The sequence below is a fragment of the Archocentrus centrarchus genome, chromosome 7 (genome assembly GCF_007364275.1).
Source record: "Archocentrus centrarchus isolate MPI-CPG fArcCen1 chromosome 7, fArcCen1, whole genome shotgun sequence".
NCBI classification, from domain to species: domain Eukaryota; kingdom Metazoa; phylum Chordata; class Actinopteri; order Cichliformes; family Cichlidae; genus Archocentrus; species Archocentrus centrarchus.
In genome coordinates, this window is record NC_044352.1 from 25,640,961 (window position 1) to 25,665,071 (window position 24,111).

General features: G+C 40.2%; 1 protein-coding gene across 1 annotated transcript in view; it reads left to right on the top strand.

The window, feature by feature from the left end:
• The first annotated feature begins 9,399 nt into the window (after positions 1-9,399).
• Positions 9,400-24,111, top strand: part of sema3bl (sema domain, immunoglobulin domain (Ig), short basic domain, secreted, (semaphorin) 3bl) — a 60,570-nt gene continuing 45,858 nt past the window's right edge. Inside the window, exon 1 of the mRNA XM_030733075.1 lies at positions 9,400-9,804. Within this exon, the coding sequence (XP_030588935.1) occupies positions 9,696-9,804 (109 nt within the window). The 5' untranslated portion in view covers positions 9,400-9,695. The remainder of the gene's footprint in view (positions 9,805-24,111) is intronic.

Here is a 24,111-nt window from a genome sequence, read left to right on the forward strand (position 1 = left end):
TTGTAAATATGGCTTCCAGACAGCCAGAAGCACATCAAAGGTTAGAGAGTGGCAACAGCATGTATTAACAACTGTGGTAACAAGCCACACAACGCAACATGCAACTGCTTAAATTTGAAAGGTCACTGACAGCTGTGGTTCAGTGTTAGTAACCATGATGACACTGGTCAAATATGCTGTTATTGGACAAATCCTGCTCAGTTCCCCCAAATCCTTTATCCAAATTAACATAACACAGTGCACACATGCACTTTAGGTCTTGTGATGAGCTTCATTAACATAAAATACTCTCTAACCTCTGCACCTATCACTAATACACGCATAGCCCCAACTCTTGACCTAAAAATAATTTAGTCAGTTTCACATATTAATGCTCAAACAGTCTTGAGTCAGTCAGCAATGAGCATAAACTAAGTCTGTGTAGGTTCTCAGTCATCCAGGTCATAGTAGTCTTTATCAAGCTCCAGAGACAACAAGCACAAACACAGCATGACCACACAAAGCTTTTTTTTACATTTTAATAGAGCTAAATATTGACACACATCACATCTCTCAGCACTCACCATGGTACACTCACACAGCCAGACACACACATACACACACTCCTCCTCCACCCTGACAGTGATGATGGATGGCTTTAAGGATGGGCGGAATCAATAAATAAACATCTGGGAGCGTGATCAGTGGGTCAAAAGGTCAGAAGCCACAGCCAATGTCTGTCTGTGTGTGTTTGTGTGTTAATGACACCATCATGCTAATCTTAGTTATCATGAGCTCTAGTGCAGGGTCTTGACCTTGGCGTGCTGTAGTAACCATACAATAGTCATCACTCTCTCCTCAGGGAGTGGGCGGAGATCACCACACTGTTTGATTTAATTTAATGGCGACAACGTCGGGACGTTTTTAAGTCTATTACAGTGATGAGGGACATGAAAAACTGGATGTTCTTGGAAGGAGAGTGTGTGGCGTTTAAACTAAGGGAAAAGAACCAAACAAGCAATGAGAAACTTCAGGAATTAATGAAGGAAATGAATGCAAATGTGCACTGAAGTTTTGGCTGTGCTGGGTGGGTCACTTACTGTAAACTCAAACATCAAGAAAAACATCTAAAAACAAAGAGTTGTCTCCACTCCCCTCTGTCCACCGATAGTTGTGATGCTACTAAAGAAGAATTAAAACTACTTTCTTCACTAATAGTTAAGATTGCTCATATACAGTTTTCCTGTCTACATCACAGTGCAATATAAAGGGTGTCACTCATTACAGTCCTCATTTTCCTACAGTGCTTATCACTTACTGTCATACATAATGCATGTCTGGTATCTGCAGTGGAATCCAGGACAACAGTTTTGAATACATGTGTATTGAGGAATGTGAGCTACAGGAAAACTTGTTCCAACACACTATTAAACAGAATTTATGCTGGCATTTGTGTTGATAAGAAAGTCAGTGTTAGTTTATTGCCTCGCAGGCTATTGCGTTCACCTGGAAACCAGCTGAGGGCTCCCTCAGGGAGAAAAAAAGAGGGGAGAGGTGGATGATTCAGATGAGGGGGATGAGGGTGATGACAGGAAAGTTGCTCAATTGGGATTTCACCCAGGATAAAGCTATCTCTGGGCGTGTTTATTCTGTGCTCGCAAGGGCCAAGTTTTCTCACAGAGATGCTAAATGAGGATTTCTTTTAGTCTGCCCTCACTTATTTAAGCCAAGTCAAGGCAGGTCAAGTCACTTTTACTTATATAGGACATTTAAAGCAAGATAAGCTGACCCAAAGTGCTTTCTGGGCAGGCACGTTCACATTCCAGGTCCAAAATAACCAATTACAAAACACCAAACCCACACGAGCAAGAAACATCATAAAAAATGCAAATCAAAGTAAAAATTAAAATAATGAAAAAAATTATAAACACTGTACAAAAAAAAACAGGGATGAAAATCATAAAAGCATTCAAACAAAAATACATAAATATATGAATAATTCAAGTCTAACAACAGAAACAACAGTTGAAATGAAAGAGCAGAACAAAAACATTCACAGTCGACTTGACCTCAGATTTAACTAAAAACAAATGAAAACAGGACGGTTTTGGTTGTTGGACAGATTTATTTACTTTTATTCTTTTTATAAATAATGGCAGAATATTCTGCCTCACAGCAAAGACCCAGTCTGCTTTAGTTTTAGGTGAGAAGGAGAGAATATAACAGAATATATGGACGTACAAGTCAGAGTGAAGAATAATGATGTGTGTGTGTGTGTGTGTGTGTGTTTAGTGGTTGAATACAGATTACAATTACAACAACTGAGTTTGTTTTTTATTATTTACTCATCCTTGCTCAAGTGGGGTCCACTTAGAATATATATTTATATATTTTTTATTTACAGCCTGGGATTTGTCAGACACTTATCCTCAGATTTTGAGTAACAGCCCTGCTGCAGCAATCATGACACACATCTGTGGTATCTGCATGAAAATGACCTCACTCACACTCTTCTAGGGGGGGGAAAATACAGCTTGGAAACAATGTAATTAAAGTGATTCATATTTTGCATGATTTGCATTTTATTGGCTTATTTTCATAGCATGACATCCAAATGAGCAAAACACTGAAGAAAACCACATTAAAGAGATTAAAATATGGATAAGATCAATATAATGACCAAAGTTATCATTAACTGAAGTGGTTCTAATGAGTCACATTCAAGTAAAAGTATCTTCTGAAAGGATCCGAAGACAAAATAACTGATAACAGATTTTTTTTACAATGCATTTAATTACATGTGAGAAAACATTCTCTATGCATGGAAACTCTAAATATCATTATAGCAGAAAACTTTTAAATTTTTCAAGCTGTAGTAAACTGGAATTATCCCCAATTTGAGCGGGACAAGGAGCTCTAAATGAGTTCCTCATGCAGTTCCACAGCTTAAACTTTTTTATTTTTTCCTGCATAATGGAAGTCCCCATGTGGTCTCGTCAGTGTGTCAGCTGTGTTTTATCCAGGTCTGGGAGTGTTTAGTGTCCAGTGGTCAGTGGCAGGGTCACAGCTTAATCAGGACAGGCAGGAGCTCTCCCTCTGCGTGTGTGTGTGTCAGTGCACTGCTGAGGTCAGCCTCTAATCAGTCTAAATTGAGACTGGGGGCACATATAGGTCCTAGAAGAGCCCTGCATGGTCTCTCTGTGTGTGCAGACAGTTACCAAATGCTGCCCTTTTATTAACAGCCCACATGTGTGGACGGCCTGTGCTCCTGTTGCTGTGTAGTTGTGTATATTTCAGGGTGGATGAGAAAGTACAATGAGAGAAAAACTAAAACAGAATCATTGCTGGCTTGTTAGCCTTCCAATTTAAGCTTCATTTAAATAGCCGTCCACTCTGCTGGCTTGCTGAAGGAGCACATATGTTCATGATTACATCTTCTAGTCTATGATTTGAGCCAAAGGAAATTAGCAAAATAACAAAGCAGAACACAAGCAAACAATGCTGCAAATTGTCGTCCCTGATGCTGAGTACGAGACATCCGGTGAAAGAACTCTGTGCAGCATTGCTCCCTTCATATGTTGATCAGCCACAAGATTTAAAACACCAGCCAAATATTCCATCAGTTCATGGTCACGAGGGGGTGGGGTGGGGGGGTTGAGCTGCAATAGGGCGAGAGGCAGGATGCACCCTGGACAGGTCACCAGTCTTTAGGGCTTACACAGAGAGACAGACAACCATTCACACTCACAACCACACCTATGAGCAGGTTAGGATCATGATTAACCTAACCCCACTAACTGCATGTCTTTGGACTGTGGGAGGAAACCAGCGTGCCTGGAGAGAACCCACACAGACACGAGGAGAACATGAAACTCCACACAGAACAGTCCCGGCCAGATGGCGGATTCCCAGCCAAATATTTCCTGGGTATCATTTTATCTGCTATCTTCATCCGCTTGGGAAGCTTCAAACAGTGTTTAGATGAGTTTTACGTGTTATGCAACATGCACGTGAATACCAGGACCTGAGCTCCCAGACAAACCCTGCATGGTAATGAGACAACACCCAGTATTATATAGATATATATGCCTGTGATTTTAATGGTTGGGCAAAGCCACATATATTTGGTATTGGATAGAAATATTACTTTTTAAAAAGGAAATTAATAAACACACAAAACAGCTTAAAAACATACACATAAACAAATGCAGCCATAGCCAAAGAAACCCACAAAAAAATGACAGAGGTGCACTTTGGAGAAAGTGGCCAAACATTTCAAGGCTGTGTGGAAAGCGGGCGACTACACTCCCCCTCTCACAGATGCTGCAGCTGTTGCAAGTATTTTTCTCAATGGATTTCTTTCTCTCGGTCGATGGAAAGCCCTCATTGTTTGATTGCTGTTAATTCTTGCCCTTCTTCTTCAGCCTACATGTATCTTGTTCCAAATCAGCCGTCTTTTTCGAACAGCAGAGCTGGAAAGGCCTCGGCTTACAGTTATGCAGGTTAATCTTTCTCTGTCTAAAGGGAAGGGTGCTAAAAGCAACATTTACTTATCAATGTTGGCCTTGTGCTAATCTTTCCTTATTTATTCTCCTGTGGAAACATTAAAAAAATGACTAGCATGCTGTAGCTTGCTAGAATAAAAACTTCCAAATTTGGTCAAACTGACTCACTCTCATTCGTCTCTCATTTCAGTTTTCCCACAATTACTATTTACACATAAATGAGCAGCTCTTCAATTTAGGTTAACCAACGTTCAGTCATTTCCATTTTAAGTAAAGTACCAGAATAAACTGCTCACTCTTTTATATTCAAAATTTTCTTGAACTTGATGCACACTGAGTGGTACCTGCTGCCTCCTGCAAAGAGTCATAGCAATCTCTGTCTTGTCATATATTACAGTACTGTGCAAAAGTCTCGAGCCACCCCTCAGTTCTATATATTTTGCTGGGAGAATGGGAAATATGCAAACATACATGGAAATACAGTATATAAAACAAAATCCAAGATTGTACAATTCTAATAAGACTGAAAGTCCACATTTGGTATGAGCACCTTTATTCTTCAGCACAGCCTGAACTCTCTCAGGAAGCTTTCTCGTCACTTCTTCAAGCAGTCCTTCAGTTCTGCAGGCTTCCTGAAGGACATTCAAAGCTCTTCTTTGGATGTTGGCTGCCTTTTGTTCCATTCTCTGCTGAGACGATCCCACACTGCTGCCACTGATTTTCAGTCCTGTTCTTATGTAATTTGCCATGTTTCCCTTCCACTGAGACTATTTCTGATCAGGCCTGATTGAACAGTAGATGGATCAACTGATAGATGCAACTCTCAGGTCCTGTATCAGGTCTTTGTTGCACTTTTTCTGTTTCTTAAGGATCTTTTTTTAGGCTTACCACTTCTTCTGCCCTCCACTTCTCCAGTTTTCTCAATTTTTTAAGGACACACTGCACATGCTGTGATCGAGCACAGTTACAGTAACAGCTCTTTTAGAATCACCTTATTGATGCAAAATACTATTTTATGCCTGTCAAAATGTCTAAAGATACAATTTAAAATTGGTGCTTTGCTAAGTTGCCTGTTATGTGTACACACAACACAGGTTGACCCCTTTAGTTAGGTCCCTTTTTTATGCTTGAACATTCATGGGTGAATGTTAAGAAACAAAAAAAATATTCCTCTGAAAATGTTCAGGTACTGAACTGGACTGAATGTCCAAATTAAAACTTTGAGAGACCTTCAGAAAGCCTGGAGAACTGCTGCTCGAGACCACTTTTTAAAAAAAACAAAAAGTCTGGCTGCTTGAAAGCGAAATATAAGTAGTGGCTCAAGACTTTTGCACAGCGCTGTACATCCTGTTGGCTTCTAAAAGTTACCGAAACTCACAAACTGCACTGGATCACAACAGAAGCACTACAGTCTTACATGTGTTTTAACCTTCATATATAGTGTACAGTATATAGTATTTTTTTTTTAAACAAAATGTAGCAGCACAATGCTGAAACTTCACCTCACAGCAAAATCAGCTTTTTATCTGTGTGTATGTTCCTCAGGTGCTCGGGTTTCCTCCCACAGTTCAGAAACAAAGCCCGGCTGCAGCTGTGACTGATGGTTGAATGTGGTGTGAAACTTTAAATACCATCTCATTTCACTGTAGCATACTTCTGGCATTGCTGTGTTCACCGTCCTTGGACTGCGCAGCACCTCTGAGCGCCTCATTCCCTGGTACATGTTTGACACAGAATACAGTCGACTGGTCATCAAGTTTAACATGCGCTCTCTCAGCGTGTCACCACTGATCTCTGCTTTCTTAACATCTCCACTCACTGTGCCTTTCCTAAATCATTTGGTTCTTCACTCTGTCTCTGCACATGTGAGCTCTATTTTCTGTATTTGTAGCCTTTTTGCGACAGAAGATGAAACATTTATGAACCCTGTGGCGTGTACACAAACACACCAGCTGTCTCTTTGGTTTGTGCCTCAAACTTCTCCATTCAGTCTCCCTGCCCAACCTCCCACATTGGGAATTCTTGAACTTCTGCTCTGTCATTCCTAATCACCACTGAAGGAGCAGCAGTTTGATTTGTCAGTGTGATGCAATGTCAAGATGATAGTAAATGTAGTAAATGTGCTTGGGTTTCATCTGTACTGACAGCTTAAAGAGCCTAATTTAGTCCTGCGAGGATTCTGTGAAGTGTGAAGAAAGTCCATCACTCATACCGTACAGTTCTTAAAGAGAGTGAATGGTGAACCTTTCAGAATGAATTACGTTGTTAAAGGGTTTTGGTGAGACTGAGAACCAAGAAGATCTATTATGAGAAGGCAACATGTTTGAAAACCATAAGAGTGTTGTCTGTGATTGTTAATGACACTGAGGAATTTGCAGGCAGAGTTAGAGAAAAGATGAGTAAAACAGAGCAGAGGAAATTTATTTAGTTTAATAATTTCACCTCCTTGTATTCCTCTCTGCCTTTTCTGCTCTCAGGTCATTCCCACTTATCACTTCCTTTGACAAATACAGGGAACATTCATTCACACGGCTGGAAAGAGAGCTGCTGCTGCTTTTACAAATTAATTAATTCAGCTCTTAAGCACTCACCCCGCTTGTGGCCTCTTGTGTTACTTTCCCACGTCTGTTTGTCCTTCTGAAAGAAGCTGCAGTTGGACCTTTTGTCCAATCACGAGCCACCGAGGACTCAGAGTACTTCAACAAAAGTGCCAATCAGAATGACTTCAATCACAATCAGTCACCAATTTGTAAAATCAGTTGGTTTGTTTGTTTTTGTTGCACTTGTAATAAAAGCTACATGTTTCTTCTCTTCAGCAGCTATTTAATCTTATCAGCATAATCAATGTCAATTTGCCATTTGAATAATTCGTAATTGCACAGCCAGTTTGCATTGTTGTTGTAGCAAAAACCTGTGTGTAAAGTTAAATCTTGGTTTTAAGCAAAAACAAGTCAGTGAAGATTGTGCACTTATAGTTTTGACTGATGCACTTTATTAGAAAGAGCTGGAAAAAATATCAGTATCTGGTCCGGTTGATGAGTAACTCATGAAATGCAGTTCATGAAATCAGAATAAATGCAACACAGACCATTTTGGTTTGTCTCAAATGTTTGAGCTTGGAGGCTCAACTGATAATCGCTTCTTTGGCTTAATGTGAATAAACTGTATACATAAGGATTTCTGAACTATCTTTTCATGCAATCTGATTTGATCCATCTTTCAGTCATTAAAACAGAGCACACAGCCTCAGACTGATGTCATATTAATGACAATGGTAAACAAACAGAACATCATCTCTGGCAGCTTCTGCTGACTTCAACATAGATTACATTATGCAAGTTACATTTCTGTGTGGATACCATGATACCTGATGTCTTCTCTCTTTAATTTAAATACATCTGCTATATTGTTTTATGGTACAAACATGAGAACACACAGATAATGTTTCTGTTTCTGGCAACAGAACACCAAAGAATGTCAAGTGGAAAATCTCTCCAAACATGTTTGTGTACTAAAAGATACCAAAAAGTGCCCGAAGAGAAGGAGCAGCGGGAACATCTTTTTTCCATCAGTGAGCATCAGCATTTACTCAGAAAATGACCTCAGTTCCACAAAGGCACGATACCACTAGAATGAAATGGAAGCTACCCTTTGTCAGTCTCACGGTCTCGTTTATCTACAAAAATTTTGCAAAGTATTTTGATAAGTTTCCCAGTGATAGATTAATGTTTATATTACGTCACCAGAGAGAGACCGCAGTTTCAGATAGTGTCCAGTTCATGGTTAGATTTCTCTCAGATTCTTGAGAAAACACATGAAATTCATATTGCATAATTGTGGTTATGTTTGCATATAGCTTATTGCAAAAGTGTGCATGGATGTTTAATAAAATACCCCAAAAACAAAACAAAACAAAACAAGGTGTTGTGTTGCTTGTTAACTTATCTAGTTTAAAAGTCTCCAAAATACTAAAAAATAAGAAAAGATCCGTTTGAAAGACATATGCTGGAATATTTGTGGGCTCTGCAACAATGTGACAAGAGCTGTCTGTGTGTGCGTGGAGGAGGTGGGGGGGGGTGTCAGTGTTATGAGCACACAGTGTGTGGGAGTCTCATTCCACGCTACAAACAAGCGTTACCCAAAGACCCGGGGTTGCCGCAACACAGACACCTTGAATGGTTCTTTCTCACTCTGCCATGACCTCTGTGTTCACTTGAAAGTTTGCTTGTGAATAGATGGACATGGGGTGGGGGTGGTGGTAGTGGTAGTGGGGTATTTGGACCCCACAACTTAATTAAAATCATCACAATGGCGCATAAGAGGTTAAAACAGGTTACTTGTGTGGAAGCTTTGTAGAGGAAAGAAATGTGGAGAGAAGGATGCGTGACGCTTTTTCATTCATTCATAGTTCATAAATTTGTGGGTCTTTTGATGTCTTCGGTCCCTTAAAGAATCAGACAGTGGGAGGTCTTTCTCTCTAATTCCACCAACAAGTGAAACCCGCGGCTCACACAACACACAGAAACAGTTTTTGCTACTTTTAGAAATTGGAAACACTTTAATTCTGTGAAAGGAATCTGCAGTTCATCAAGAGCTCACCTTGAGCACATCAACACCATCCACTCCCGCTTGTGAGCACTCAGTTTTTGCTGCATGTTACGATTTAGTAATATTAACAAAATGTGGGTGGAATTAAAGTGGGGTTTAACTGGAGTCTCTTTTACAAGTTTCACTCAGCTGTGTTTTATGCTGTTAGAGTCACTTCAGGAGTGGATGCTGATTAAATCGAGCTGGATGTCATCTTCCAGGTGCGCCTGTTTGGAGAGTGCTCTGTTACGCGTAAAGAAGGGGCAGGTCACTTCTCGCTACTACAGCTCTCCCGCTCTCCCTTCTGTTAAGGCGTGGTATTTCTCTCTCTCTCTGGCTGAAGCAGACTTCTGTTGGGCAGCTGTTGGAAGTGAACTGTTGGAGCCTTTAGAGCAGAGTCAGTAAATCTCCTCACCAGCCCAGACAGAGCGCCAGTCACTCAGGTGGTTCCGGTCAGAGAGCCATTTACGCGCCGGGGGAATTACAGTTAAAAGTCAAATGCCTGCTTCGTGATAAGGAGGATCAGTCGGATTTCCCCCTCCTAAATTCTGCGGGAATCTTGTGTTTGACAGCTGGCCTCTTTTAATACGGCTTCAGATTAAGACTGGGGGACATCTCCTCGGGATGATGAAGATATTTTCACCTTGCTTCATCATGATTATTGTCGCACTACTTGTCGCCACCGTCTCTGCGACCAAATTAAATGTGCCACGGCTGAGACTGTCCCACAAAGGTAATCTATCTATCTATCTATCCATCTATCTATCTATCTCCATCACTATTTTGTGCCCGTGAAATATTTATTAGACTTTCATTCACTTCTGTCAAAAACAGATTCTCGTATTTTGCGCATTTATTGCTCAAACTACTTTTCTCATACTTTTCTCTTCGCGGTGGTCCGAGCTGGAAGCGTTGAATTTGTGTTTTGGCTACTGTTCCGCGGAGTTAATGCGCTTTAGGAAGCGCACATGCATTCATTTGCTGGTTTGCAGGTTGAAACGGCTTTGCAGTGCAAGCCGGCTGCGCAGCCAGAGGAGATTTTGGCTGAGGCTCATCTTTCTGCGGTCAGACGCACCGCGGCGATCTCATTCTTGCTGATGATTATAAAAGTTTATTAGGTAGCTGTAGGGAGGATGTTTCATAATGATCATTTTTGCCGCTAAATTGTTATCAGCCCCGGAGAATGTAATTAGACCTGTTCTTTGTTACTGCCATTGTCCTCACAGGTGGATTTTGTGCGTCACTGTGTTTAAATTGTTCCGCTGCTGTAATCGGAACTCTCCAAAGTATGAACGTATCGATTGCTTGCTTGATGATAGATTTTTTTCTTTCTTTCTTACCAGAACTCTGCCGTATCTCTTGGCCCGTTCCCATGCGTGCTCTCCTCCTTTCCTGGCTCTAATCTGAGCCCGGTTGTTGTTCGTGACTCACTCAAGTTTAATGATAATGAGGCAGTAAAGTGTGTGAGTGGTTAAGTGATGCTTGACTGGGTTTTTGCCAAACTATTGTCATTGTTTCGTTTCACTCAGGCCTGAGCAATTCTGTAATCATCATCAGCGAAAGATATCACACAGGATTTCCTTCTGTTCACTTTTTTTTTCAGGAGAAAAGTCACCATCTGAGCTTACTGGTCTTCCTGTTGCCTGGAATGAAAATAAATACAGCTCACTGGGAAGAAAGAGAGAAGGAGACCTAGGGAGTACAAATGGAAGGGGTTTTTAATATTGAGGTTAAAGGGCAACAGGCACGAGGAGCAGAAACTTTGACGATCTGAATTTGTTTCACATTTTAGGAGGAGAGGCAGGGAGGAGATACTTCTGTTATGGAATTAATAAAGTCAGGCTCTGGGCAAACACCAGAAGTGGAAAAAGAACCGCTCATGATTGTGACTCACTGCATTTGCTCATACAAAGCCTCTTTTTCAGATCCCATATTTTCACTTTGGTGGAGCAATAAGCAGATCCACACAAAACCATTTTTCTTCATAACTTGCCATCGAAAGACACTCAATTTTCATTTTATGAGCATCACGAGGAGTGTGGGAAGGGCCCCGCTTCCAAGATTCTCATTAGAGAGCATCCAGTTCTTTGCTTCCTTTCATGATGACCTCAAATTTGACCCATCAATTTACCCTATTTTACATAATTTCCCCACTGATTCAAGTCTCTCCTCTCCATGACTATCCTTTACAAGCAAATCTCTCATAACCTCTACACGTGTCTCATTTTTACAGACTTTAATCTCTCCCCAGCCTCAAATCTTTCGTTCCCCTCTATACAGCTCTCTCTTGCTCTATCAGCTGCATATGCCATTGCAACCCCGCAAAAGCCCAGAGGGTGTTTGTATTCCCAGGAGGATCCAGAGGTAATTTAGCAACAGGAAAAGCTGTCATTATCTCATTTCAATCACTTAGTTGGTAGAGGTTCAAGCAGGAAGAAGGCCATTTTTACCTCATAGGACTTGTTAAAGTACTTGGATTCCTCCCCCTCATGTTTCTGTCAAACTCCACAGTTTTGGTGCATTATCGAAATAAGTCTAGACAATTCAGTTAAGTTAATCATAAAAAGTCTTTTCTGCATATCGCATGGCTGTGGTGCCAACAGTATTTATAATGACTGTTGTAAACTGTGCTCAGTTTGAACTTAAATGCTTTCATTTTGCCTGTAAATCATTTCTCCATTCATGACTCTTTTCATTAGACAAAAATATACAGAGAGAATTTCTTAGTTTATATTTTTGAATAACATGTTTTGCAACTTTGGCTCTGAAATGTGAAAGCAAAAATGTGCGTGCTCATGTGTGTGTCTGTGAGCCGACACTGAAGCGTTGAAGTCTGTAATGTGTGATGTGTTGGCTGGACTCCCTGCCCTCCCAGCAAAGGATCTTTACAAATCTCCCATCATGCTTCTTTCTCTTTCTGTCTCTGTATGTCTTTCATTTTGTTCTCCTCTCCCTTCAGCCAGCCTACTTCTTTTATTCGTTTGAATTCTCTGGGTCTTGTGTGCTCACGCACTGCCACACACTGACTTTAGACACACACACCGTGTCTAACACAATATTCACTTTGTCTGGCTTAAGGCAGGGGGTGCACTTGAAAACACAAACGTTCACATCGGCGTCCTATTCTGATCAGATTGCATTAGCCCTCCGTGTGAAGGGTCCTGTTTGTTTTTGCTTACAGCCTGTGAATTAATGAGTTTGTTTTCCTAGTTGTCTTTGCCTGGATGCATACATGCAGCCTGGTGTTAGTTGTTCTTAGGTGGGGTTGTGTAATCTGTCATCGAGTCAGATGGAGATGGTCCGGAGAGGTGGAATGTGTCTCTCATCCTTTCGTCTTTCAGGTCTTTTTTTTCTCCTTTCAACATCAGTTTCTCCCACCCTGCTCATTTATTGCAGCCTTCTTCTCTTTGTCAAGTTCAGCTGAAGTGCTCCCAGCGCTCCCAGTCCTCTGACCTGATCGAAATCCCAGCGAAGGAAAAAAAAAGAACTAAACAAAGGAGACCGGAGGGTTTAGTACCCAAGCCAATGAACTTTTTAAAAAAATTTGAATATATATGAGCTTTAGCTAGCTTGAGTTTTTTGTGTTTTAGTAATAGCTGACATGTGTTTAAATCTAAAATGTCTGTGTAAAATGCTCACGTATAGTCAAGGGAGCCTTTTAGCCTGCAGGCTCAATAGCCAGTTTTCAAAGTTTACAGTACATGAACAATAGTCCAGATAGCTTAATAAAAGGAGGGAAAGTACTGTAGGAATGGCAAGAAACAGACTGCAAATAAAGTCCTGATCCAAGTCAAAGTTGTGATCCTTTATAGATTTCAGCTGTAAAATACACCTTAGTTAGAAAAAGATGTATTTAGGACCATTTAAAAAGCTCTCTAAGCTTTTGGGTGAAGATGGACGTGCTGCTTAGTGTTGTTTTCAAAGTCATGTATGAGAGTTTGTGTCCAAGGATTATCCACTGGATCTTCTCATGTCCATGTTTATGTGCTTTGATTAGTTTTTTATGGTGGCAGTATTACACCAGTTATATTACCTGAGTTTCATGCTTTAAAGCAATCAAATGAGAACTTCTCCCTTTCATTGCTATTACAGAACATTTAGGTTCAGACAGTATCATTACTGGCCTTGTGCTAACAAATGCTATGAAATCTCAGATGCAGTAGATCAGGTATGTTATCATGTGTAAACCACATCACCCCGCTTTTAACCACATCTGCAAACCTTTGAACGGGGAAGGAGGCAATTCTTACAGTGACTGAGATCAACAGCAAAGCTGATTGTTAGTAAATGACTAAATACTAGCAAAAAAAAAAAGAAGAAGAAGAAGAATACTAAAAATAATACAAGACTACAGCATGTATAAATGTACAAATATGGTCTGGTGGACGTTTTCTATTATATGTCACAAAGGGTTGCCACAGCCTACCTGAGTATTGTTGCTGCTCATCCCTTTATGACTACAGTGCGCTGATCTCCTGATGGTTGCTCCGAACAGGATAACATGTCACAGAGCTCAGATCATCTCAACCCGGTCTCTTCAACATGACAGTGAGTTCATTGCACTCAAATGGCCTCCAGAGTAACCAGATCTCAATCCAACAGAGCACCTTTAGTGGCCAACAAATGTGCAGCAACTATGTGATGCTATCCCGTCAATATAGACCCAAATCTCTTTGTTAAATCTATACCGTGAAGAGTTAAGGCAGTTCTGAAGACAAAAGGAGGTATAACCACCATAATCAGCTACATGTGCCTAATGAACTGTCCAGTGAGTGTATAAGCAGTAAACTGTGTCTAACCCTGCAATTACCAGGAAAAACACGAAGCACATTAAACATCCTATCAAAACAGCATGTAACTGTTGTGCATGTTTGTTCAAATGGGTCAGAGTGGGCTGCTCGTGTTATCCCACGAACAACCTCCACCAATCAAAAAGCAAATATTGTTTTAAAACATTTTGCTGCTATAAGCTTTGGTTCCACATGTATCAGTCACGATAGAAGCGTATCAGCTAAAACAATGTACTTACAGCTTAAATCACAGGAGTGATGTGGAAGTTATCTCCAAGCTTCACGCTTAAGAAAATGGGAATTGTGATTGGTTGAAGGATGTGGATTAACGTTTAAACACAAATGCATGAATCCAAACTAACACAACATATTCAACGCACTGGCTGCACATGGTGCTGTAGTTCAAAACTGCACGCCATTTCTCCATAATATGTAATTATTGTAAATCTAGTCATGCTGAAAATGTGTATTTTTTTTTAAACTCACAGGTTCTTTGTATAAAATATTCTGTAATAAAAGACAAACAATAGTACTTTGTCCCATCCAGGAAAATCACCCGTAATTGGTTTTGAGGCTGCAGAGACATAATGAGTGTTTTCCTGTCTGGTATGTAGACGTGCTGACAGAAGAAACACATTACACGTTTCTAACACCAAAGGCATGATGGGAGTGTGTGTGAGATAAATACACTATGTTCAGTCCCGTCGCCAGATCTCAGTCTTAAGGGGGGCTTATGAAATGCAACAGGGGGCACCACTATTATTAGCTTATTTTTGCTTATTTTATTTGCTTATTTTATTTATTTATCTATTTATTTCTTTGATTTTATTTCTTTTCTTTTATTTATTTATGTATTTATTTATTTGAGATCTGTGACTGTGATCTGGCTTGGGTGGGCGGGCCCAAGCGTATCAGTGGGCGGGCACGGCCCCCTAGGGCCCACCCATAGTGACGGGTGTGACTATGTTGCAAAGCACTAATGTGTGTGTGTGTGTGTGTGTGTGTGTGTGTGTGTGTGTTCAAAGTTAAAGACATGAAAGTGTCTTAATCAGAGAGCACTTGCATCTGATGTCCACATTTCTCAGGGTGTCTCAGGGTGTCACATGTGTGGCCTCATGTGATATGTGTCAGATGGTGAGCAGGCAAAAATCACTGATGAGGCACAGATGGAGAAATTAGTGACAAGGGAAGTGAGAAGTGACAGCGAATGTGTGAGACGTGTGTTGAGATCAGCGCAGATGCCAGGGTGAGGATGTCGATGTTTGAGAGAAGTAAGAAGGAAAACAAAACAGCAACATAAGAAAAGAAGACAAAGACAGCAGCAGGAGGAGGCTGTGTGACAAATCACACATAAAAATCAGTCTATGATCAGTTTCTGTTTTAGGAATGAATTACAGCTCTAATGCAACTACAGTAGATGAGATAAACTCCACTGCTGAATGTTTGTCCAACACATTCACACTGCTAACTTGTCACATGCTGACATTTAGTCAGAAACTCGTTCTCGTCACATTTCCAATGCACTGAGAACCTTTTGGCATCATTTTAGTGAAAAGTCTACGACTCCACCACATATTTTCCTGACAAAGAGCAAACAACCAAGTAGCATCCATATTAGGAGGCACATGGGGTGACAAATGAAACAGTCACACAACCTCCAACCAGAAGACTGGAGTTAAGACACTTGTTTAGAACTCCTATTTTAACACATTCGTTTTATTTTGGCTTTGAACTTTCCATAGTTTGTCACTCTTTTTGTGGGTTTACTGCAAGCACCAAAACTCCTCTGTAACGTTTTTAGGAAAAAAGTTATTTGGGTTAAAATATTTCATTTCAGAACATTAACCTCGCCTTAATAGGCACATTTCTTCCATCTGTGAAAAGCTTCTCTGGCATTTCCATGGCTGTGTTTTTTCTGCAGCAGTGACATCACCACCAAAGCAATTTTCCCTCTATGGATATGGAAATAGATTCCCTCATGGAATCTATTTCTGACGCTGAGGGACTTCTGTTGAACTCCAATGAACAACCCTGCATGTTACAAAAATATGCATAAAATTTTACAATGTGCAAAACACGCATCAGTATGAGATATCAAGGGGTTGTTTTTTCTCTTTATGAAATTATATAAGGCCCATTACACGGCTGAGCACATCAGAAACCTCTGGGCAGGGTGGAAGTTTAAGTGTCTTTGTTAACATAAAGTAGAGCTTTTATTTTAGTACTCTGGTGCTGGACAGTGTGAGGAGATTAAAAGGAATTTGTTCATTTGTCATTTCATTGAATTTGCTGACAATAAGGAAAATGTATGGGGTAGATGATGTGAAATAAGCCAGCCTTATCCTGTAAATGCTCAACCATCACATGTCTGGAAAACCTGATGATATGTGATAGCAACTAATAAAGTCCTTGTGGGTTTACATAGCTGTAGCACATTTTGAGATTTACTCATGGCAAGTTGTAAGGCAGGCCTGCCTGTGGATAAACACCTACTCATTATCCTTAGGAGATAAATATAACAGCCCAACATATCACTTACAGTTCAAGGTTGGACTGATAAAGCAGTGTTGGGTTTAAACGGCTTAATGCTGGTGTAAAACATGTTCAGATAAAGTGCGCTTCGGCCTTACAAGCTCAACTGTCTAAAGCAGAACTCTGAATTAACACGTGTCCCCGATGCTGGCAGTAATCACTGAGCTGAAAGATGAACTGAAGAGGGGGACGTTCATGAAAGCAAAGAAACATCAGTGAAATTCAAAGATCGGAGAGGGGGAAAGGACACAGAGAAAAGAAGGAGGTGATGAATGAAAGATCTGTGAATGTGGAGAGAAAACCAATGAGGGATCCATGATAGAGTGACTGTAAAAGAAAGAGAGAAAGAGGGGGAATGGGGGGGTAAAGGAGGAGGTACAGATAAAAAAGAGGTCATGGTGGTAGTGAGAGATAAATGGCGGAAAAAAGACAGAGAGGGACTAAGAGGATGAAACGGAAAGGAAACGACAGGAGGTTGAAAGGGTTGAGGGAGAAAAATGAGAGCGGTGTAAGCATGACAGATAGAAGGATAAAGGGAAGACAGGAGCTAACCTGAAGACTGAAAGACACTGGTCCCTTTCAGAAGCAAAGGTTGAGGGTTCAAGTCCCAACAATGTGGCTTTGACTATCTGTCATGTAGATTACTAAGTATGCCACTTACACACAGAGGAGTTACAGGAGGTGTGTGTGTGTGTGTGTGTGTGTGTGTGTGTGTGTGTGTGTGTGTGTGCTGGTGAGTCTTGTGCATATAGTGGGAGTATCCTGTGTCCCTGTCTTTTGTGAAACCTCTCTGGCTACCCACAATTGTTTGACTAACATGTTAAATAAAGAGTAGATGCTTGTGTGTATGTGTGTATGTGTGTATGTGTGTGTGTGCGCGTGTGTGTGTGTGTTAAGAGGCTAGCCAAAACCAACCCCAGTGTCCTCAGCAATTGCGGTCATGTTGTCTTGAGCATTCCAAATCACAGCAGCAGACACACCAAGGGGGGGCTCGAGTCCTGACAAACTATTTATCTAGTCTTTCCACACTCTGCCACACCCTAAAGACACACAACCGTTCCCCTCCGTGGTTTCCTCAAGAGGTCTGCTCTATTCTGGTTCTAGTTCGGGCCTCGTTTCCTGATAACAATCAGTCCCAGGAGTAAGGAAGTTTTCTGAGAGCGTTTTATCAAGACTCTTAGATTTTCACACGTGTTTGCCAAAGCAGCACTTAGCACTGCTGAGAGCTTCTTAACTTCAGTGTCAGTGGAGCTGAAGATGATGTTAAATATACTTTCAAGTAAAAAGAAAAATGGAAAGATTATTAAGTTGCATAAAACATCCACATCCAGGCTCTCAAGGTAGAGCTTTATTTTGGCATTAAATTCTTCAGGGTGTAGAGACACGCAAATGCCGCCACAGGTGTGCAATACTAAGTAATGTATTTGCACCATTTTCTTTAGCCTGTGGGGAGAGTAGTGAGTGTACTGTTTCTCTAGCCTTTAAGGGCATCACCCAGGAAGCAAACAGCACTCTGATAGAATAGATTTACTATTCTTGGCCAGAAAAGTGTTTGTAGCAGCCTAACTGGGATGTTTTGTGCCATTTTTTTTTTTGCCATATTTTTCCATTTTTCTTTTCTCTATTGTTTCCCTCTGTGAGCACTGGTGGTTTGAGGAATACCAACAGCAGTCTTGTTATTTTCTTCTACACTTTAAAGTAAAGCTGGACTGCATATCAAAAATACACATATTACAAAGCTTAAGTGTGCTAACTGAAAAACAAAGCTTAATATTTGTTCTGCTGTCTGCAGCTACTAAATTGCTGCCATTTCTGATCCATGTTACCATGATCCATGTCGTTTTTTCTCTCCTATTTGGGTTCCAGAAATTAAAATGTTGCACAAGTGTTTCTTTAACATAATTTGATATTTTTTATGACTTATGGTGTCTTTTTTTTTTTTTTTTTGTACAAACATTTATGCTTTACAGTCTTCTCTGCGCAGTTTATCTAGGTTAGGTTAGGTTAGGTTAGGTTAGGTTAGGTGTTTCATGTAAGCCAACTAAAACTACCTTTGGGGTTGTCGTGGTGTGTCTGTGATCATCCTAGTTTTCGAGTATGGTGTCAACATAGGGAAAAGGTTCTAACAAAAAAAAAAATGTGTACACTGTCAGACACTGTAGGACCAGGGCACGAACACAAAACACTGCACAACACAACAAATTTTCATCTGGTAGTGGACTTACCACAGGCCACAAACAGACACTGCAATCATTCTAATGACCAGGAAGGGGCGACCCCTCTGGTTGTGTGCCTCAATGACAAACTAATTGTGTTTGCTTTGCTTTCTTTAAATGGCCATCAAACAAATACAGGTTTAAACTGAAAGTCTACATATTTTGCTCAAGCATCTGTAGTACAAGTCCACCCAGTGCTTTAAAACTTTAAACAAATCACACTGAAAACTTTGTACTCATTTGGACTAATGTTGAACTTGGCCTCCTCCAATATGTCATCATCCACCAAGAACATGTTGGGCTGTGGTGATGAAATGACAGATGCCTTGCCAGTGTTTTTCATACAAAGGCTTGCTGTTCCAGCTTGAGGAGCAAACATCATTCAGTCACTCTTTTTTTTTTTTTTTGGGCTGCAATAGATAAACGAATTTATCATTGCTCATGTATTCTTTCCCTGTGGACATAAAGGGAGTAGCAGGCATTTCAAGTACAAATATAGTACAGCTGAGCCTTCCTGCAGAAACTAAGCAAACAAAAACTACACATAAACCATCTGAAAGACAAAGCAGGTTCCTCTTGCCCACTCACGCCATTATAGCGTCCTACCATTTAGTGTTTTGGCTCCGAGACAAAGCAAAATGACAGGAAAACAGGTCAGAGCCCTCTCTGATGCAGGACAACGGACATTACAAGTTACACATAGGGGGATGCTTCACCCCTGCCACAGAAATAAACAAACTCAAGCTTGTAGCAGTCAATTAGTTCCACAAGAGCTGCTGACAAGAAGAGCACAGTACAATGGACTCTTCTGTGGACTGATGGATCTATTAAACAGCAACTGCAAACATGCAAACATGGCCATTAACTTATACCAGAGGAGAGCCGTATGCGTGAATGCATCTTTGTGTTTGCTACTGTGACAGCCAAATATGTATTGTAACCAGCTGTCTGACTTTAAGCATTTTGTCTTTAATTGAATCCTGATTCATTTTTGCTGCAACAGAACAAATCAATCTGTTTCTTGTTTATGTTGTTTGGGGTTTTTTTTACATTTTAATTTGAAATATTTTCTTTGTTTTATAAATGATGTGACCAAATATTACCCAAACTGCCACGCAGGAGCATCATTCATCTTTATTAGTGCAGCAGATTACAGCAGCAGCTTCAGTAGTCCCAAAATCATTTCATCAGAAGATTTTATTTTTCAAAAATAATGTTAGAAATGCATATTTGTCTTCATTTTGTTGCATTCAGTTAGTAAAGTTTGGGTGAGGCCAAAACATGTCACTTGTTTGTGCTAAAACAAGTGACATGACAGAATTTCAGACAGATTTGGAAGCACTGAGGGAAAAGCTGAGATCACGGAGAATATCTGTGACGATGCAGCATTCTTTGTGTGTGTGTGTGTGTGTGTGTGTGTGTGTGTTTCTCAGAGTGAACAGTTGGGGAGAGAGTCAGACTAAGGACGGTTAGAAACAAGGGAGATGAAAACAATGGAGGAAAGCAGAGGCCAAGAGAAGTGGAGTTTATTAGGGATCAGTCTGGATGAAAGGCATGAGTAAGAGTAAGTATGGTAAATGGTAAAGTTGATTAATGGAGTTAGAGTGGATTAAAAATGGGAGGGAAAAAAGATGAAAGAGGACAAAATAAAAAGATGGATAATGAGAAAGCAACCGACTGTCAGAAAGGTTGAAAGATAAGGAGCGAAAGAGAGGAGGAGGGAGAGATGATGAAATATAGGAAAAGGGGGGAGACCTGAAGAGGACTGAGGGTGATGAGGTAACACCCTACGCTGTGTTTTGATTGGCCCAAGAGAGAATATCAAATAACAGGGATAGTGACAGGCATCCTGAGACGATTTAGGGAGAAGATGCTTTGACTATTTGTGTGTGTGTGTGTGTGTGTGTGTGTGTGTGTGTGTGTGTGTGTGTGTGTGTGTGTGTGTGTGTGTGTGTGAGACAGCAAGAGGAAAGCAAATACATGTAAAGCAAGAAAGACAAAAATGAAATGGAGAGAAATTCAGGAAAAAAGAAAAAGATTAACACTCATCTCAGTTTCTGTCTTAAGGGACTGGCTGTATTCAAACGTGAGCTGTGAGGGTAAAATGAGATCTGCAGTGAGGAGCAGTAACAGGTTGGCAGGAAATCCGAGGATTTACCCTGCGATGGGTTATCTGGCCTGAAGTATTTCTGCCACTACTGCCCCCTGAGAGTTTAAACAATGCAAGCACAGATATGTGGCAGTTAATAGCTGCAAATGAATACTTTCATCTGTTTATCTTACATGAGAGAAACCAGAAAAGAAATGCTTTCATTTAGCAAAGTAACCATTTGTTGGCTACAGATATGCAATTAATAAAAGTTGACTTGGAGACATATTTCACAGTTGCCATTTAAAAAGAGAATCTGAATGAAACCCTTTCTGTGAGGTTTTAGTCTCAGTATCACTGTATCTTGGCAGTGATACTGTTGATGATATCCTGAACCTCTCTGTAGGTAAGCTGCTGCCGTTAGCCTCTGTTAGCTGGTGTTAGTGAAACTGTTTTTGAAGTGGATGTCACATTGTTGAGAATGAAATCAAACTGTTTATCAGAGGCAAAGTGATTTTTTTGGAACGTAACATTAGTTAGCATAATGTTAGCCTGTAAGTTAACAGTTGTAGGAGGTTGCATCTCTGATCAGCTGACAGTAATGGTGACAACATCTGGAATAAATAAGCATGCTTATGCACATTTTTGTGTGTTGGAGCCCTGACATCAGTTCAGGAGATGAGGCTCGAGGTAAGGAGGATAAGGATGACATTTTATTAATATACTGGTGGTGTTTTCACTTCTTTAGTGGAGGGGACACTTTGTCTGATGATAAAGGATGGATATGAACCTTCATGTCTTGAGTTTGAAGGTGCAGGCAGGAATTTAAATGTCCCTCTACACCAGGCCTACAGTACGACTTCACTTCTGCCTTTTTTCCTATTAAAAGAACTTTTAAAAAAAGCTCTTTTATAGAAAAGATGGACATTGATTCTGGGTCTGAAATGTGGAGCAAATCAAGAGACATAGTCTTTTTATAAGGCGATTCCAGTCTTATTGGCTATGTTCATCTTTTATATACAGTCTATAAACAGCTGGACAACTTTTTGAACCAATTATTGAAAGAAATGTTGAGAAATATCACTAAATAAAAGGCACTTTTGAACTGAAAGTGGTAGGAAAAAAGTGAACTTCATACATTATGGAACAACATATCTCAGTTCAATTCAATTTAATTTATATCCAAATCACAATAACAACAGTTGCCTCAAGGAGCTTTATGTTGTAAGGTAAAGACCCTAAAATACTAGAGAGAAAACCCCAATTATCAGGTGACCCCCAGTGATCAAGCATTTGGCAACAGCGGGAAGGAAAAACTCTCTTTTAATAGGAAGAATCCTCCAGCAGAAGCAGGCTCAGGTAGTGGCAGCCATCTGGGGTGAGGGGAAAAAAGAGAGCAAAAGACACACTGTGGAAGGGAGCCAGATTTTAATAATAACTACTGATTGAACACATAGAGAGTGAAAAGTGGTGAGTGAGGAAGAAACACTATCAGCTTGATCAAAAAGGAAAGTTTTAAGCCTAATCTTAAAAGTAGAGAGACTGAATAGTTTATCTTATTCAACCATCCAGTAATCTAAACAGATCAGCTTAGAGAAGACTGAAGTCAGTGATAAGGTGTCAGTAAGTGCAGAAGCTCTGGAAGAATAAAGTTTGTGCATAATTTTCTTTGCACATGCTGTCAATAAGCAAATAAAAAAAAGTGAGGATGTGGGTCAGGAAGAGGTCCATAAATCTGAGGAATTTTCCAGCTCTCTCACAGAAACGAGGAGGCAAAAGGTAAAGGATGAGAGGGAATACGATATCCTTGAGAGGAGGCTGAAGCCCAGGAGGAGTGGGTGAGGTGTGAGAAGGAGAAGCATTGTGAGATGACTTTTTGTGCATGCAGCAGATTCCAGAAATACTTGGCACTCTGCAATAATATACAGCCGAGATCTAATGATACCCTGGGAAGTCTGTCAGCAGTGTAATGAGTCTAATACGTCTCTGTTTGCGAGTGTGTGTTTTTTTGTATCAGAGCTCACGAAAATAAAACATCAAAGAGCAATATTTGGAGAAAGTGTCTGACTGTGAGCTTAGTCAGCTCAGATGTGCACAGATGTGGTTTGAACAGGGATGGTTTGACCTTATTGATTCATTATGGCACGCATGCGTGTGTCTCACTAGCTCAGGGGGTCTAATTGGCATCAGATGTACTCTTTTCTCCTGCTGAGCCAACAATAACACTGATGCTATCATGCATGCATGCATGTGCTTGTATGTACGTGTGTGTGTGTGTGTCTTCAGTATACACTAACATACCTTGTACTGTGCCTGTGCCCAATTTGTACATTAGAGATGTCAACATGAGATTAGATTTTTCACTCTGGTGCTTTCTCGCTCTCTCACAAGACCTTTTTCTTCATATTTCAAACCCACTTTTCCTTTTTTTTCCAGATCCATTAGTAAAATTCTCAATTTAAATCGACCTCTTACATTTATTCGTATCACTAAATGCACACAAAAACGACAGCAGTAGATTTTTGACTGAGTGCTGATGAAAGATACACAGACACTCTGTGTTGCTGGCAGTAACGCAGTGGCCTTTCAGCTTACTGTACTTCTGGGATTGTGTTAATAATGTTTCACCACAGTTTTGTTTTTTTGATTGATAGTAACACAATAAGGCTTTTGTTTATACAGGTATTCGTAAGACCAGGCAGATTATTATTTTATGTTTTTTGAACCTTTGGACTGAGAAATTCTTCTTTACTGCAAAATAAATGCTGTAAAAAATCAATAGGATCTGCATGTAAATAGTGCTGCATATCTACTGTAGACAGGAAAGCTTCTTTCCGCTGTTGATACGTTATTTGGCCACATTTTTAATTTACAGTCATTTTGACCAACACACACTACTGTGCAAAAGTCTTGAATCATCCCTCATTTGTTCATACAGTATTTTGCTTCCAATGATCCAGACTTTTCTTAAAGTGGTCTTGAGCAATAGTTCTCCAGGTTTTATGGAGGACTTTTAAAGTTTTTCTTTGGACATCGGCTGCTTTTTCACTCATTTTCAGTGCAGTCCTCGTAACGGCCCATTTTCAGAGCAAGGTTTGTTTGTTAAGCCACTTAAAACTGACCTATGACTCATTCAAGCATAAAAAAGGCACCTAACTCAAGAGATGGACCAGTGCTGTGTCTACACATAGCAGACAACCTGGCATAGAACCAATTTTAAACTGGATCTTTAGGCAGTTTATTACTAGGAAACCGTCACCAAAAAAAACAAACCCCAAAAAACCCATTGCTTCCTATTTCATTGTTAGAATCTTTTGCTTACTAAGTAATGCCATTAATCTTCCTAACCTTTTTTTTTAAAATTTTTTAAAGCTTCATTCATTTCATTTGTTTGTCTAGGTCCAGTTACTTTT